The 18,102-nt window shown below is 36.4% G+C and overlaps 7 protein-coding genes across 7 annotated transcripts; 3 read left to right on the top strand and 4 right to left on the bottom strand.

Annotated features, from left to right (window-relative positions):
• Window positions 1–3,891: 3,891 nt before the first annotated feature.
• On the bottom strand, window positions 3,892–5,609 carry BDB00DRAFT_867567 (uncharacterized protein; the record flags this gene model as incomplete). The annotated part of the gene is made up of 11 exons (XM_053126358.1): window positions 3,892–3,937; window positions 4,015–4,095; window positions 4,170–4,219; window positions 4,295–4,464; window positions 4,573–4,671; window positions 4,758–4,863; window positions 4,941–4,960; window positions 5,053–5,127; window positions 5,229–5,298; window positions 5,373–5,422; window positions 5,516–5,609. The coding sequence occupies 11 exons, from the start codon at window positions 5,607–5,609 to the stop codon at window positions 3,892–3,894; spliced, it is 861 nt and encodes a 286-aa protein (XP_052984676.1).
• A 1,331-nt stretch (window positions 5,610–6,940) lies between these two features.
• Window positions 6,941–7,711, top strand: BDB00DRAFT_867566 (uncharacterized protein; the record flags this gene model as incomplete). The annotated part of the gene is made up of 3 exons (XM_053126357.1): window positions 6,941–7,168; window positions 7,266–7,326; window positions 7,509–7,711. The coding sequence occupies 3 exons, from the start codon at window positions 6,941–6,943 to the stop codon at window positions 7,709–7,711; spliced, it is 492 nt and encodes a 163-aa protein (XP_052984675.1).
• Window positions 7,712–8,691: 980 nt separating this feature from the next.
• BDB00DRAFT_742010 (uncharacterized protein) lies at window positions 8,692–8,982 on the bottom strand (the record flags this gene model as incomplete). The annotated part of the gene is made up of 1 exon (XM_053118472.1): window positions 8,692–8,982. A coding segment is annotated over one exon (291 nt), but the record flags the coding sequence as incomplete, so codon positions are not given.
• A 218-nt stretch (window positions 8,983–9,200) lies between these two features.
• Window positions 9,201–10,037, bottom strand: BDB00DRAFT_784020 (uncharacterized protein; the record flags this gene model as incomplete). Its single annotated transcript, XM_053120434.1, has 4 exons — window positions 9,201–9,251; window positions 9,518–9,674; window positions 9,757–9,866; window positions 9,966–10,037. The coding sequence occupies 4 exons, from the start codon at window positions 10,035–10,037 to the stop codon at window positions 9,201–9,203; spliced, it is 390 nt and encodes a 129-aa protein (XP_052984673.1).
• A 4,013-nt stretch (window positions 10,038–14,050) lies between these two features.
• On the top strand, window positions 14,051–14,886 carry BDB00DRAFT_784019 (uncharacterized protein; the record flags this gene model as incomplete). The annotated part of the gene is made up of 4 exons (XM_053120433.1): window positions 14,051–14,122; window positions 14,221–14,330; window positions 14,413–14,569; window positions 14,836–14,886. 4 exons carry the CDS (start codon window positions 14,051–14,053, stop codon window positions 14,884–14,886), a joined length of 390 nt encoding a protein of 129 aa, XP_052984672.1.
• A 218-nt stretch (window positions 14,887–15,104) lies between these two features.
• BDB00DRAFT_741953 (uncharacterized protein) lies at window positions 15,105–15,395 on the top strand (the record flags this gene model as incomplete). The annotated part of the gene is made up of 1 exon (XM_053118470.1): window positions 15,105–15,395. A coding segment is annotated over one exon (291 nt), but the record flags the coding sequence as incomplete, so codon positions are not given.
• A 980-nt stretch (window positions 15,396–16,375) lies between these two features.
• On the bottom strand, window positions 16,376–17,685 carry BDB00DRAFT_867561 (uncharacterized protein; the record flags this gene model as incomplete). The annotated part of the gene is made up of 4 exons (XM_053126356.1): window positions 16,376–16,578; window positions 17,400–17,421; window positions 17,498–17,526; window positions 17,616–17,685. 4 exons carry the CDS (start codon window positions 17,683–17,685, stop codon window positions 16,376–16,378), a joined length of 324 nt encoding a protein of 107 aa, XP_052984670.1.
• Between the last annotated feature and the right edge of the window lie 417 nt (window positions 17,686–18,102).

Below are 18,102 nucleotides of genomic sequence, written 5' to 3'. Positions count from 1 at the left end.
CTATTGATGTCGATGTGAAAAGAACGGCAACTCGATTCAACATGACGGACACTCAGAGAGATGTCAACTTAAAATGCTTGATTGAATGGATATTGGTCAGATGGATAGGGGAAAACTGGAGAAAAAGGTTTTTCTATAATTCAGTCAATCACAAACGAGCGATTCATTCACTGCACACGGTGCATTTCGGAGAACTGTTGGCGGATGGCGAATATGATAAAGCAACAGTTGACGAGCACGATTCAAAATAAAAAGGTAACGGGGGGTTTTTTATATACTGCAGCGATGGTGTCAAATGCGTTGCATCTATGCCCGCACACGCACAACGTTATGCACCACACATACAGCCAGAAGGTACTAATGAAATGAATTTGTCTGTGAACTACGCTATATACACACGCTGTTTGTCTTGTTGGGTGAAGGACTGTAAACTGGCTGCTGGGTGGAATGTATTCTCAACATTCACTGATAGTGAATTGTCTACTTTGTCAGTCACTCCTAGTTCTGTCATTGACTGCTCACAGAAAAGCGCTTCTTCCGTGAATCTACATGCTCATTCGCATTCGTGTCTTTGTTCTTTGTCTGACACGGTGCCGTGCACGGCCCCACTCACAAACAAGCGGCGACATCGTCGGAGGGTACAGCTCCGCATGGTGAGAGACACGTACCACTACCGCCGAAGCACGCTTGTCTACTTGACCACCAAGCACACCCCCTTTCCTTTCCTTTGGTGCTGTATCTTTTGTTGTGCCATAGTAGGCAACCCACAAGTTGATACGCAACCCGTTATCTGGGCCAATGAGAATTCACGGGGATTTGAAGTCCCGAACGAGAAAAAATGTCTATATAAAGCGAGCAATTTCGCCTTTCTTTTTTCTCTTCTCTTCAGTTCGTTTTGGTACAGCTTTGATCTGTAGTACAGATGCACTGCTTGGTGCCCTGATCGGGTCATATGCTTGTGCTGGGGATTGTCAAGAGGATTCTGAGGATTGGCTGGATTCAGTGGTCCGCCCGGAGGAAATCTTTTGCAATGTACCAGTGGGAATGTGGACACGTACCTTCGGGTATGTGGTGGGATAATTAAAACGAACTTTTTATTTTTTATTAAACACAAATAAACAAAATGATAAACAAAATAAAACAATCTTTTTCTTTTCGCACTCTTCTCATAAAAGTTTTGCCGCTTTTTATTTATTTTTTGCTTTGCCTTTTTTTCATGTGCTTGACAAGTTCCTTAGTTTTTTGCCCACCCACAGCTCTGTGCTAAACAAAGCGGAGAACAATCTGTATCGTAGCCGACAGTAACACGATCACAACGTGCTTTATCACGTTTTGGCACTTTTTTTTCACCTTCTGTGTTCGCCTAAATTGCGAAAATGATTGAAGAAAAAAAATGTTGGGAGGGTATGCACACCAGCAACAGCGGCGCTTAAGGCAAGCTGTTGTAAGCTGAGAGAACCGGTTTAATGGTATGTTTCGCTTGCCACGCCCCCTTTCAACCCCTTAATTCACCGAAAACATCGTTGGCTTTCACTGAATAATAAACCCATATAGAAACATGTGAGAGAAAAGAACGAGCCCACGTAAGACGGACTCATGTGCTCAGAAGCAAGGCTAAGATCATGCATGCTTGACTCTCGTACGAGTCGACCATCCTGCTTTTTTTTTTGTATTTTGTTTTTTTCCCACATACATCATACATCACCCACACATACGGCGACCACGTCTAATTGACTTTGAATCGCTACTGCTGAAGGAGGTGGTTGATAAAACGAGCAAACCAAACAACAGTATCCACCTGAAGAAGCAGCGTGCATGGATAATAGTAGCTCCAGGATGACGCGCATACTATGCTGAAAACAGCCATGCTGCTCTATAATCTGTCCTTGACAGTTTATTTTAAGCTGCCCACATCCATCATTGCGGGCTTGGACGATCGGCAATCGCTGATTGCCGTGGGCATATACCCGTATAAGAGAGCGTTTTTATTTTCGTTACACACGCCACCACAGTTGATACAACAATGGCCGAGACTTTCTACAATGTCTCACTGGATCCCATGAAGACGCTGACTACGGCATGCAGCACATATTTACTCCAACCCAATCTGATACACGCTCAGTCATCCTGGTGATGAGATATCAAACAGCTTGCATAACACTATCCGCTATCATACCCCAGTTTTTTTTTTTTTGGATTTGAATTCGCCAAAATAACTTGTGGTGACAAGGCATCCATTCTGAGTGCATCATCAGCCACCTTACCTTAGTAAATGATCATATAAGGGATTTAAGAGATCACAAATGACACACGTCTATGCATCATGTCGCGTCAGTCCATATCGGGTCATAGCCTTACATATGCTGGATCATCCGAGTATAATGTTTACGTGCTTTACACAATTCGGTTGGATTGTCTCTATGCTACAGCGCTTTGCTGGTTGCCGTGGTAATTGCTGTGTGTGCTTTTGTTTGATATTTAAGCGAAAATCTTATGCTGATGATGATTTAGCTGGTAGTGTGATAATGTGTTTTTTACCATAGTGTATGTATATATGTGTTTGCGCTCTGTATTCTCTTTTATAATATAAAAAAACCAGCAGCGAAGGTATGATATTCTACCGAAATGCATGCACACCATAGCCAGTGCTTATTTAATATGTAGTTAACAGGACTTGACGGTATACGTATGCAGGATCCGTTAATTTTCACACCTCTTTGATTTCGCACGATTACCTTCGGATGGTAGTTCAGCTGGTGTCCGAATACAGTGCTGCTGCAAAGTTGCTCAACTCTGTTGATAATCTCTCCATTAAATACTACAAACAGCGCAATATGTACTCTTATTTTGACTGCAAAAAAGGACACTCCTTCTTTTTAGACAAAAAAGAAACAGCTTGACGAACAGCCAAAAACGTCTGCTTACCAGGCCGAAAGGCTCAGCACTGTGCTGCGCGAGCTTTACTGTGTGGGATGCGGCTGTTGTTATTGCTCTTCTAAACTATTGTATCGGAGATCGTCGTTGGCACAGGCAGTTAGGACCTGACGAGAGCAGCGCACATATTTGGGAAAGGGATCAGTCAGTGCAGAAATCCAGTAATGCGACAGAAAGTGGCAAGGGCGCAGAAGTTGATGACCGTGCAGTACATCTGATCCAAAGCAAAGTGTATGCCAAGGACATAAGTGGTGAAGCTCGGTAACCGTAGAAGGAGGATGACATTGAGTATCTTTGGTTGTGGTTTACAGCCCTTCTACTTTAGCCTTTTACAAACAGACCTGTGTCAGTGTTGGCTGCCTCATTCTGAATGTCGACTTCATTGTTACTAGATCCAATGCTCTCAGCATTGTTCGTGACAAGACGACGATCACATTTGCAACTATATTAGTTCGTTGCGATTATCTTCATTGTGCAATCAGGAACAAGATTGATGCGTCTCGCAGCAAAGCTGAGCATGTTTAATCTTCTTTTGAACGAGGTCTTGAGCTCCCTCCTCGCTTCACATATGAAGAAGGCATACAACAATCTAAAACACGCACAAACAAGTTCAACGAGCGAGAAGAGAAAAAAAACATATGCTTATTTAATACATTATAGTGCTAATTACTAGTAGAGTGTTGTTGTCGTTTCAAACAGCTAATATATCGTCCTCCTCAGCCTGCCGTTTCCTCTTAATTTTCTTTCCGTGAAGATGACTTTTTCCATATGTCACTAATTGAATGACAGTCAAACACTCTTCTATTGCGATTCACGTGAGATATGTATTAGTAATTGAATTTGTGTGTGTGTGTATTTTTTATAGTCGCTGTTTAATGAGTTTTTAGATTACAATAGGGCAGATGTTTGATAAAGTGAGATGGGTATATGTGTGTGTTTGTATTAGGAGAGGTACTGCTAAATGTATGTTGCTGAGAGAATCTTCGACATGCCAGGCAGGTTTCTATGAGATGTTTAATAGCCATTAGTATTGGTATTCCATGTTGAAAATAGAAGGCCGCCAAGTGCGCTCTTGCTTACCGTCTCAGTTCCCCGTTTTCTTTGACAGCTAGTTTTTTTATTCGCATCTCAATCTGTCGCTTAGACATGTCACGTATTAGCCTGTTTTTTGACGATATATTATTAGCTACTTTGTACATATGTTATCTTACTTCTGATTAGTAAATCCCACATACCAATCTGACTTGGCCTCTGAAATCAGTTTTGGCATTGCGTCTGTCTTTATCTGCATACGATATGAAGATACGTTAGCCAAAAACTTACGGCAAATGAGGAAAATGCTATAAGATAGGTTGCTTACGCTGATCAATTGATTATCATTTTGTGCCGTAGAAGCAATGGATTTCTTCAAAAAGTCGTCGGCTGTGCTAGATGTGTATTTGGTATTTGCAGCATCGTCGGCTTCCACATAGAAAGGATCGTACGGTTTATCTTTAGGGAAATCTGTCACATAGAGCAAAAAGAGGATGTCTACGGTAAGAAGAAGAAGAGAAAGCTAGTTGCCAGGCACTGGTTGTTATGCGGGGCTATTGCCATGGTGATGGTTGCTGTTCTGTTATGATATGTATATCCACTTACCAAACAGCATTCGCATCGCGTAACGTTTTAATGGATCATCTTCTCCTGGGTCGCCATCATCGAAACGGTTCCCACAACAACAGGGCGGATAGCAGTGTGCTACATACATTTTGATTTATAATAAGCATATACAGATACAATTCCAACGTCAACACGAGTATATAGGCTATGAAGGCTACACTCACTTTTTCTAGTAGATCGCATGGCTCGGTCTGACTTGGTTGTACGTTCATCATCACTTTCGACACCTTCACCTTCTGATAAGTACCCTTCAGGGACAAGCCAGCCAGCCTAACAAAGTCTATCATTAGATCTTAGGATTTACTGTTTCTGCTTGCCTTATATCATTATTTAGATAGATAACTCACATCCTCTGGGTCGGGAACATCTGAAGAAGGATCGTCATCCTCTTCATCACCGTTTTGGATTTCTTCTCCTTCGGCTTCTGGTTCCTATTCTTCTTCACTATCATGGTCATACAGTAGTCGACAAGCTGATCGTCTTGGGCAAGTGGTGCTCGACTGTTGATTTTCTTACTCGATTTGGTCGATGTGCCTTGAAAATATGCAAGAGCGAACGGACGAAAGAAAGTTGGGGTTTGTTAATCTTCATCAACCTCAGCTGAATTCTTCGCGGTTTAGTACACGACCGCTTACCATAGTACGCTGACCGAACATCTTCAGTAAATTGTAAGAGCTTCATGGAAATTTGCAATCGATTAAAGTTCTCCATATCCGGACCAAGCAGATCGTGCGAAGATCACTGCTTTAACGGCGATCTCGTCGTTGAGTGAGTTCAACCTTGGACTGCTTTAATGTTTGTAGGCATTGCGAACGCAAATCATTCGATACTAATAGTCCTAAGAAGATGTCAGCACATAAATACAATGCAACCTTGGTTCTCTTTTCCTTTCACTATATTAGTAGAACCTTGGTAAATTTACCTTCACAGAATCGATATTTGTCAGTTGTGAGTGTCTTGATGTGGTGGACCAACTTCTTATTACGATCCTTATTGCTAGTTGTCCATCGATGCATAACCACATTATCCCTGACATGGAAGGGGGGGGGATATATTTCTAGGGTCTGTGATTTTGATTCGAGTCTGAACATACAGTAATTAAATTTTCATGAGTATCCCATCTTTTCTTCGTATTTATCTTGTAGCTACTAATAGGCAGCTTACCACTTTGTCCAGCACATGTAGGTTTCTCCTCTGGAGCTTTTGAAAATAACGATGTAAGGCACAATTGGGACTACATGAAGAAAGATAAACGTCTAGTGACACTTATCTCGTCACAGCCATAGCAACCATATCCCCGTTCTTATTCTCTATGTTACCTGTTCTTTTTTTCCGTTTTCTTCTTCCCGCTTTCGTCGTTCTTCCTTTTTTTCTTCCTCGCGTCGCGTTTTTCTTCCTAATACATAATCAAAATGTCAATACAACAGGGAAACTTTGAAACGCGTGCCTTGATCTTCCTCGTGTATACCTTTTTCCGCCATTTCTTCTCCTTTTCCAAATTGCTTTCAGCATTGGCGGTCTTGCTTTCATCATGTGTTTTGCGGTTGTGTTTCGGTAGCAAAATTGCATTTTGTTGTTCCTTGGGAAGCGCTTTGAAACAAATAATGACAGAAGTTGAAACCTATTAATTTTCTACAACGGCACAGTGCTTAATTCATAACGGGCCTTGAGTTTCTCATAACGGCACATTGCTTAATTCATAACGGGCCTAGAGTTTTTCATAACGGCACAATGCTTAATCCACAACGGCACACTGCTTAATTTACAGGATTTTTCCTAATGATTGGCAGTTTTTTTTCCCATCATAGCGGTGCTTTTTTGGCTACCATATTGCCGTTTGGGGGTGCCTTTGATTGGCAGTGTGTTTTTTTGTGATTGGCAGGAGGTGAAAATTACAATGGCGGTGTAAATCTAAGATGTTGGCAGGAGATGAGAATTATAGTGGCGGTGTAATTTTAAGATGTTGGCAGGAGATGAGAATTACAGTGGCGGTGTAATTTTAATCAATTAGGCGCTGGGTTATTTTTTTTATTTGGCGCTTGTTTTTTTCCAGCCTGATGTCTGAAATTTAAGATTTGGCATCTCAATATTATTAGTATGGCAACACATTTTTTGTATAATAGATCAGAATTCAGGAAAACGACAAAAGTATCATAATGACATTGATTCATTAAAAAGCCATTATGTGCTTTCTTTACAAGAAAACATGCCAAGGAATTACCTTTTTAAAATAAACGGCCGCTTTTTGTTAACAAAAGCTAAACAAGAGTATTAGCGTCTTCTTTTTTCTTTCTTTTACAAACAGTCTATAATAATGTATTCTGCCTGTAATAAGTATTATACACCTATGCTTTGTGAAGATGGAAAGCAGGAAATGAGTATAGAAGACCCAGAGTTACCGTATGCCAACGAAGACGATATAGGAGATATTGATAAGCTAGAAGTTGATGAAATTATGGAAGGAAACATTGAAGCAGAAGATCTATATCGTATTTTGAATATTGAGACCAATGCAGGAAAAGACAGTGTATACTCATTGCTGTCAATGGCGAAACGACCAAATAATTCAGAGAAGGTAAAAAATAAAAAACATTCGATTAACAGTATAAAATATACACATGTTTCAGCATGAAATTTATGAAATAGAAACCGACGTACCTAATATTCTTCAGCAACAAAAAGCTGAATCTAGTTCAAACACAAGCAAAAAGAAAAATCCTGGACGGCCTCGTAGTAACAAACTCAAAAAAAAACAGTAATAAAACCAAGAGGTATATGTTGTTAAATTGAATAGATTATCAGTTCATAATAGTTACGTTAGGTTATTTAGATGCCATACTTTATAGGTCTAAACAGACGATATACATACTTCCAAATCGTTGAACTCATTGAGCTCATACAAAATGTAACTTTAGGTGCTGCTCAAGCTTCTCACATGCTCCGAATTCCAGAAAGGACCGCTCAGCGATATGGTGCACGATTTCGAGATGAAGAAGCCTATTTGCAAAGTCAATTTAAAAAACCTGAACGCCTACATCCTATATTAACGAATGAACTCTCATTGTTCTTACAAGATCCATACGACAAGAAGTCTTCAGCGACACTTGAGCCGGCTTAAGGTCAACTATGGGAACACTTTACAGCGTCGATCACTCTGAGTGATCTTTTCAGCTTGTTTCAACAATTCTTATATTATTTCATTGACTTATCAACTAGTTTATTAGCTAAACTTTCAGCATTGAGACTATTATTGATTTCTCAGTGTCGTAAAACACTTTTCACTTGACACTTTCTTTCATTTGAAAGTAGTTTTACTATAACAAAAGTCGCCACAAATGATATTGTTGCTAATGCTCACTACTTTCTTAAATCATTATACTTGATAATCCACACACAAAACAAACTTAAAACAACCTGTTACAATGTAATAATCATTGGCTAGTTCCTCTGTATTAATTTGATATACTCCAAATATGCACAGGACATATGATATATAGCAAAAATATAATTCGGTATTTTACAAACTTCATATGCAAAGCTTACAATTATTCAATCAATTACTTTTTATTGTTATCCTCATAAGTCATACAACTACTAATACATTTAATATCCATCCATCATATCTCTTTATTCTTGTTCGCTTACAACTTCTTCCTCTTCATCATGTGTATCATCTTCATCATCGGTATCTTCATCATGTGTATCATCTTCATCATCGGTATCTTCATCATGTGTATCATCTTTATCATCGGTATCTTCATCACTGGTATCATGTTTGTTGCAAAGTGTTTGGAGAGGGCTGATCCAGTCTTGCATAATAATCGGCTTGGTACTTTTTTTTTGTTTCCACCATGTATAATCTTTCGCATTTTACTTGTTTCGAACGAACTTTTAGAATAAGATGCTTGAAAGGTGTTTAAGTCCTCTAACATGACCTTTTTAAGTATAAAAACATTACCGATAAGTATATATAATCAGTTTAGATAAAAAATATAAATTAAAAAAATGACATACGTGAAGTTTGGTAAGACATTGTACTGCGTCGCCTATAACACCGTTCTTGATTTGTAATAATGTTTGCGGATATGTGAAGCTACCAATTTCATCAAGACAATATACTTTTTTATCTACTAGGGTCAAGCAATAAATGTAACAAGTAAGACTCATTACTTGGACAATGGTGAGACGGATGAATTGAACTTGGGATGGTGTTATGTAGGGCATAGAACGAAGAGTATGATTAAGATGAACTTTGCTAGCAGCCACGGACTTGAGCTTGTCATAGTACAGCTTCGATTCATTAGTCGCCGCATCACTAGCAAATTCCCCAGTTATGGCTTCTAACTTGGTCCTATCGTCTGTTGTAGATACTAATCGAAGGTCCAAGCGGAGTTTTGAATCCATATCGGCATGCTGACTCAACAAACTGTCACCCCTTTAGCAAACTGATTATACATGTTAAATAAAATATTTACAATTTCTTTCACTCTGGCCTTTCCATTAATGCCTATATTTACCATTGCAGGAAGTAACTATTGTACTCTCCGAAAAATGACTCAAATATTGGTGACCAATATTTGACGATCAAGCTTTGTTCTGTACACTGTTTAATATAACTGGATTCTAGCATGTGTGACTTGTGGATGTGTTGCTCCAAACTAAAAAAAACCAGAGTACAACATTATTAATATTATAATTTTTGAATTCTTTGATTTTCATATAGATAATACGTTACTAACATATGGCGCAGAATATTCTTAACACCTCGTTCTAGTTGATTCTTTGGATCAAACATTGAGATATCTTTTAAAGCCTGGATACCAATCCGTTTTCCAGTGATCTTCAACATATATGTCAATATATTATTTAATCATCCACACTATGTTATGCAACACCTTCCCCCATCCCTAAAAAAGGACCATACCTTGGTCAAATCTGTGATTTGGGTAATGTCAACTTCATATCCGGTAACAGTTGTTTTAAGCTTCTTCATAACGTTGGATGATAATGATAAATCTAATTTACCAACTTGAGAATCTTGTCCAGAACTTGAAATGTCCAGAATTCCGTTCAATGAAAGACTATCATATCACATTTATTAGACAACATTCACAATTTCCAAAATAATTCATACAAAACCCAATAAAGAAATCCATCGACTACCTTTTCAAGTACTTGGATCTATTATCATCACCATTAAATTGATTTGATAAAGCATATAAATTGCTACCCAAAGTTCCAGATCGTTTAGGTAAAGTAATTTTGTCATGAGCCTAAGTAATTAGCAATAAATCAATTACTACTAAGTACATTACAGCCCAGAGGCAAAAAAGACCACTCATATATTCTGTCTAATAATAACAATATATTACCACGAATATAATCTCTTGCGACTTCTTTTGACGTTTTCTTTGATTATCCTCGATTCTCTTTAATCTTTTCATGGAGCCTCTGTCATTCTAGCACGCAAAAGTTAGATCGATTCATATTTGATATCTTTATCTAGTGTTAAAATATTCGCTTCACTTACCGGTTTCTATGCAAAGATTAAAAGACGAATAGGTTAAAATCGTTTTGTCTTCTTTGCATTCATTTATAATTACTCTCTTTACAGGCTGTTCAATATTTTATTAATTTTCTAATTTTTAATTTATTTTATATATTTAGTTATTAAGTTTTATTCTTAAATAATAGAAAATGATCAATATAATTAGGGGTGGTCAGAGAAAATCTTGAATTTTTGATGACGTTGGTAGCTAGTCATTGAGACGGTAGTCGAAACCCTAGAATGATGGTAATCATTCCAAACATTTGCCTACAAATGCCTCAGAAACAGTATTCTTCTTTCTTTACCTTTCGAGCTTTATCTAATAATTCACTTTGCAAAGCAGCCTGCAAAGATTCTTGTTGCATACGCAACTTCTCCTTGGAAGCTGTTAATTTTCGCGCTTCTTTTAATATAGAATCTGACATGGTTTTCGAAAATAAAAGTAAAAAAGATTCAATAAGGAATAGTTTTCTGAGTGTGCATCGGAAAGGAAAAAAAATTGAATGCGCAGGACTTCACGACTTCAAAGGATGCTGATTTCCGATAAACATTTATAGAACTTTCGTAACAAACAAACGATAGTTTAATATTGTTCTTTGAAACTTATTGATTTATTATTGTCCCTTGATTCACTTTATTGTCTGATTATATAATAAACAACATCATGTCCTTTATATATACCTCCAAAATCAAGTCAAGTTCTTAATGGGTTTTTCATAAACTTTATTATAAACATGATAAGAAAACCAGTAGATATGAATTAATCATCTGAGGCATTGCTAAAAAATATTTTCTTGCTTTGCTAGTTTCCTTTCAAAGTTGGACAAAATTCCCAAATATTCCTACGGATATACCCATAAATATTATACATTTCTGATAGCAAGATCATTTCGAACCACTACATTTAAGTCTTGTGCCACCCTATCTTACCTATTACTGTTGATTATAAACAAAAAGATTGAAATTAAAGTATGTTGCTAATAAAAGTTACAAGGACTGAAGAGGCAAAAGTCTACCTCCAATCAACATGTCACTCTATTTGTAAAGTTTATTGTAATGAGTTGAACATCCAAAATATTATTTCTATTTTACAGCAATGGTAACGAAAGTAAGTCATTGGTTATTCATTTTTTACATCTGGTATTCATAACATGCATCAAAGGAACCGGATAGTGTTGCAAGAACCAGCCCATTGACCAAATTCAATGGCCACTAATCTAGCAGTGTTCACTTAAAAGTCATCAAACTCCTAAGCTACTAGCCCACATCAACACGAAGAAAGGAACATGAGCACTTGCAACAGATGGCCATGTGTATCTTTGATACCAAATTATCTCTCGTAGTGCTAGCACTACGCCTGTACAGTAACCTGGTATTATGATCCCAATGTTTCTATCTAGGCATACACAACTGTTGCAAGTGCAGTTCTTTCTATTCATCAGTAAGCCAACACACACACACACACACATATATATATATATATACATGTAATTCGTTAGAACCAATCGGCAATAAATAAAATAGTCTGATGCAAACAAGAAATTATATATATGTACACTTGCCTTCAAATATGTATAGCATCGATGGAATAGTGTTGCATGAACCAGTACATTGACCAAATTCAGTGGCCACTAATCTAGCAGTGTTTACTTAAAAGTCATCAAACTCCCAAGCTACCAGTCCACATCAACATGAAGAAAGGAACATAAGCGCTTGGGAGGACATTCAGCTACATTAGAGTTTTTAAAAGTATTTATTTATACATTATTTTATATATAACATAATTTATGATCTATTTTTTTTAACATTTTTATTTTTATTTTTTTTAAATGCTAAGACTTCTAATATATCACATGACTTTTTTGTTTGTTTATTTTTATTATTCAATAATAAATTATGAAAAAGAAAAGTAATAAAAAATTGTTAATTATTTTTCAACTTTTCGGGGTCATATGATGTATTAGAAGTCTTAGCATTTAAAAAAAATAAAAATAAAAATGTTAAAAAAAATAGATCATAAATTATGTTATATATAAAATAATGTATAAATAAATACTTTTAAAAACTCTAATGTAGCTGAATGTCCTCCCAAGCGCTTATGTTCCTTTCTTCATGTTGATGTGGACTGGTAGCTTGGGAGTTTGATGACTTTTAAGTAAACACTGCTAGATTAGTGGCCACTGAATTTGGTCAATGTGCTGGTTCATGCAACACTATTCCATCGATGCTATACATATTTGAAGGCAAGTGTACATATATATAATTTCTTGTTTGCATCAGACTATTTTATTTATTGCCGATTGGTTCTAACGAATTACATGTATATATATATATATATGTGTGTGTGTGTGTGTGTTGGCTTACTGATGAATAGAAAGAACTGCACTTGCAACAGTTGTGTATGCCTAGATAGAAACATTGGGATCATAATACCAGGTTACTGTACAGGCGTAGTGCTAGCACTACGAGAGATAATTTGGTATCAAAGATACACATGGCCATCTGTTGCAAGTGCTCATGTTCCTTTCTTCGTGTTGATGTGGGCTAGTAGCTTAGGAGTTTGATGACTTTTAAGTGAACACTGCTAGATTAGTGGCCATTGAATTTGGTCAATGGGCTGGTTCTTGCAACACTATCCGGTTCCTTTGATGCATGTTATGAATACCAGATGTAAAAAATGAATAACCAATGACTTACTTTCGTTACCATTGCTGTAAAATAGAAATAATATTTTGGATGTTCAACTCATTACAATAAACTTTACAAATAGAGTGACATGTTGATTGGAGGTAGACTTTTGCCTCTTCAGTCCTTGTAACTTTTATTAGCAACATACTTTAATTTCAATCTTTTTGTTTATAATCAACAGTAATAGGTAAGATAGGGTGGCACAAGACTTAAATGTAGTGGTTCGAAATGATCTTGCTATCAGAAATGTATAATATTTATGGGTATATCCGTAGGAATATTTGGGAATTTTGTCCAACTTTGAAAGGAAACTAGCAAAGCAAGAAAATATTTTTTAGCAATGCCTCAGATGATTAATTCATATCTACTGGTTTTCTTATCATGTTTATAATAAAGTTTATGAAAAACCCATTAAGAACTTGACTTGATTTTGGAGGTATATATAAAGAACATGATGTTGTTTATTATATAATCAGACAATAAAGTGAATCAAGGGACAATAATAAATCAATAAGTTTCAAAGAACAATATTAAACTATCGTTTGTTTGTTACGAAAGTTCTATAAATGTTTATCGGAAATCAGCATCCTTTGAAGTCGTGAAGTCCTGCGCATTCAATTTTTTTTCCTTTCCGATGCACACTCAGAAAACTATTCCTTATTGAATCTTTTTTACTTTTATTTTCGAAAACCATGTCAGATTCTATATTAAAAGAAGCGCGAAAATTAACAGCTTCCAAGGAGAAGTTGCGTATGCAACAAGAATCTTTGCAGGCTGCTTTGCAAAGTGAATTATTAGATAAAGCTCGAAAGGTAAAGAAAGAAGAATACTGTTTCTGAGGCATTTGTAGGCAAATGTTTGGAATGATTACCATCATTCTAGGGTTTCGACTACCGTCTCAATGACTAGCTACCAACGTCATCAAAAATTCAAGATTTTCTCTGACCACCCCTAATTATATTGATCATTTTCTATTATTTAAGAATAAAACTTAATAACTAAATATATAAAATAAATTAAAAATTAGAAAATTAATAAAATATTGAACAGCCTGTAAAGAGAGTAATTATAAATGAATGCAAAGAAGACAAAACGATTTTAACCTATTCGTCTTTTAATCTTTGCATAGAAACCGGTAAGTGAAGCGAATATTTTAACACTAGATAAAGATATCAAATATGAATCGATCTAACTTTTGCGTGCTAGAATGACAGAGGCTCCATGAAAAGATTAAAGAGAATCGAGGATAATCAAAGAAAACGTCAAAAGAAGTCGCAAGAGATTATATTCGTGGTAATATATTTTATTATTAGACAGAATATATGAGTGGTCTTTTTTGCCTCTGGGCTGTAATGTACTTAGTAGTAATTGATTTATTGCTAATTACTTAGGCTCATGACAAAATTACTTTACCTAAACGATCTGGAACTTTGGGTAGCAATTTATATGCTTTATCAAATCAATTTAATGGTGATGATAATAGATCCAAGTACTTGAAAAGGTAGTCGATGGATTTCTTTATTGGGTTTTGTATGAATTATTTTGGAAATTGTGAATGTTGTCTAATAAATGTGATATGATAGTCTTTCATTGAACGGAATTCTGGACATTTCAAGTTCTGGACAAGATTCTCAAGTTGGTAAATTAGATTTATCATTATCATCCAACGTTATGAAGAAGCTTAAAACAACTGTCACCGGATATGAAGTTGACATTACCCAAATCACAGATTTGACCAAGGTATGGTCCTTTTTTAGGGATGGGGGAAGGTGTTGCATAACATAGTGTGGATGATTAAATAATATATTGACATATATGTTGAAGATCACTGGAAAACGGATTGGTATCCAGGCTTTAAAAGATATCTCAATGTTTGATCCAAAGAATCAACTAGAACGAGGTGTTAAGAATATTCTGCGCCATATGTTAGTAACGTATTATCTATATGAAAATCAAAGAATTCAAAAATTATAATATTAATAATGTTGTACTCTGGTTTTTTTTAGTTTGGAGCAACACATCCACAAGTCACACATGCTAGAATCCAGTTATATTAAACAGTGTACAGAACAAAGCTTGATCGTCAAATATTGGTCACCAATATTTGAGTCATTTTTCGGAGAGTACAATAGTTACTTCCTGCAATGGTAAATATAGGCATTAATGGAAAGGCCAGAGTGAAAGAAATTGTAAATATTTTATTTAACATGTATAATCAGTTTGCTAAAGGGGTGACAGTTTGTTGAGTCAGCATGCCGATATGGATTCAAAACTCCGCTTGGACCTTCGATTAGTATCTACAATAGACGATAGGACCAAGTTAGAAGCCATAACTGGGGAATTTGCTAGTGATGCGGCGACTAATGAATCGAAGCTGTACTATGACAAGCTCAAGTCCGTGGCTGCTAGCAAAGTTCATCTTAATCATACTCTTCGTTCTATGCCCTACATAACACCATCCCAAGTTCAATTCATCCGTCTCACCATTGTCCAAGTAATGAGTCTTACTTGTTACATTTATTGCTTGACCCTAGTAGATAAAAAAGTATATTGTCTTGATGAAATTGGTAGCTTCACATATCCGCAAACATTATTACAAATCAAGAACGGTGTTATAGGCGACGCAGTACAATGTCTTACCAAACTTCACGTATGTCATTTTTTTAATTTATATTTTTTATCTAAACTGATTATATATACTTATCGGTAATGTTTTTATACTTAAAAAGGTCATGTTAGAGGACTTAAACACCTTTCAAGCATCTTATTCTAAAAGTTCGTTCGAAACAAGTAAAATGCGAAAGATTATACATGGTGGAAACAAAAAAAAAGTACCAAGCCGATTATTATGCAAGACTGGATCAGCCCTCTCCAAACACTTTGCAACAAACATGATACCAGTGATGAAGATACCGATGATAAAGATGATACACATGATGAAGATACCGATGATGAAGATGATACACATGATGAAGATACCGATGATGAAGATGATACACATGATGAAGAGGAAGAAGTTGTAAGCGAACAAGAATAAAGAGATATGATGGATGGATATTAAATGTATTAGTAGTTGTATGACTTATGAGGATAACAATAAAAAGTAATTGATTGAATAATTGTAAGCTTTGCATATGAAGTTTGTAAAATACCGAATTATATTTTTGCTATATATCATATGTCCTGTGCATATTTGGAGTATATCAAATTAATACAGAGGAACTAGCCAATGATTATTACATTGTAACAGGTTGTTTTAAGTTTGTTTTGTGTGTGGATTATCAAGTATAATGATTTAAGAAAGTAGTGAGCATTAGCAACAATATCATTTGTGGCGACTTTTGTTATAGTAAAACTACTTTCAAATGAAAGAAAGTGTCAAGTGAAAAGTGTTTTACGACACTGAGAAATCAATAATAGTCTCAATGCTGAAAGTTTAGCTAATAAACTAGTTGATAAGTCAATGAAATAATATAAGAATTGTTGAAACAAACTGAAAAGATCACTCAGAGTGATCGACGCTGTAAAGTGTTCCCATAGTTGACCTTAAGCCGGCTCAAGTGTCGCTGAAGACTTCTTGTCGTATGGATCTTGTAAGAACAATGAGAGTTCATTCGTTAATATAGGATGTAGGCGTTCAGGTTTTTTAAATTGACTTTGCAAATAGGCTTCTTCATCTCGAAATCGTGCACCATATCGCTGAGCGGTCCTTTCTGGAATTCGGAGCATGTGAGAAGCTTGAGCAGCACCTAAAGTTACATTTTGTATGAGCTCAATGAGTTCAACGATTTGGAAGTATGTATATCGTCTGTTTAGACCTATAAAGTATGGCATCTAAATAACCTAACGTAACTATTATGAACTGATAATCTATTCAATTTAACAACATATACCTCTTGGTTTTATTACTGTTTTTTTTTTTTGAGTTTGTTACTACGAGGCCGTCCAGGATTTTTCTTTTTGCTTGTGTTTGAACTAGATTCAGCTTTAAAAAACTGAAGTGAGCCGCCAATATGAATTTCATAAATCTGCCAACATCTTAAAATTACACCGCCATTGTAATTTTCACCTCCTGCCAATCACAAAAACACACTGCCAATCAAAGGCACCCCCCAACGGCAATATGGTAAAAAGCACCGCTATGATGGGAAAAAAACCCTCGCCAATCATTAGGAAAAATCCTGTATAACGGCGCTTGGGTTTTTCATAACGGCACAGTGCCTAATTCATAACGGGCTTTACTCCGTGCAACGGCACAGTACTTAATCCACAACGGGGCTTGATATTTTCTACAACGGCACACTGCTTAATTTATAACGGAGCTTGGGTTTTTCATAACGGCACAGTGCTTAATTAAGATACAGATTGTAGTTGCTGTTTATAATCGGGCACGATGCAGGCGGAACACCTTGACTCCTACAAGAATTCGGCTTGGTTTGGTAAAAAATCAAAAGCATCATGAGCCTTTTGATCGCTTCCTCTTTAAAGGCAGTGAGAAAGGGTAAAACGTACGTTCTGCTATAACTTCGTAAATCTACTCGTAACTTTGGTTTTCCAAATGTTAGTTTACCGTCTTTAAGTAGTGGAGGATTCTTGTATACTGAAATTTCAAAATAAATGTCAGCAGTTGATTCTTCTCAATTCTCGAATGAAGCTTTTAACACTTACAGAGATTGAGGGTGCAGCATCCACACGCACTGTTCTAAATGATTGAGCGATAACAATTAGCAAGGGATTTTTCTTATCTTTAGTTACTCTTTGCTGCAGTGTATGAGGAGTTTCTTACCGGCTTGAAGCTGTTGTGCTGCCATTTGAAATTGTTGATGTTCTGGTGTTTCAGGCGCTGGCACTCTCATCAAAAGCAGAAAAAAAAGAGAAGCAGCAGTATGGAGCTGACGCGCGATGCGAACAGTTGAATGGATTGAAGAACAAGTCACGTCGCAATATGATACGAGGAACAAAGACGTGAGTGACAATTGACGAATGCGGATGTTGCTAAGAAAAACCTTTCAAATTTAGTAGCCTTATAAGCAAGAAGATAGAAGAAGTGTTTGTGCTTACTGTTTATAACCACTTGTCAGGGAATGCGTTTTCAAGGTAAGATGCTATCAATGGCTCTTGAAGGCAGGCCCTAGTTGAACGTGGTTATTCAGTATATCGATGTTGATAAATCGATAATAGCCCACTACTACTATATGGTTCGAAAGACGTACAGTAGTCTAGGTAATCGAATCACTCACATTTTCTACGTCTGGGTTATATTCAACGGGTAT

Source organism: Zychaea mexicana (assembly GCF_025766255.1).
Source record: "Zychaea mexicana strain RSA 1403 chromosome Unknown BDB00scaffold_5, whole genome shotgun sequence".
NCBI classification, from domain to species: domain Eukaryota; kingdom Fungi; phylum Mucoromycota; class Mucoromycetes; order Mucorales; family Lichtheimiaceae; genus Zychaea; species Zychaea mexicana.
Note: the sequence above shows the minus strand (reverse complement) of the source record. Positions and strands in the feature narration are given on the sequence as shown.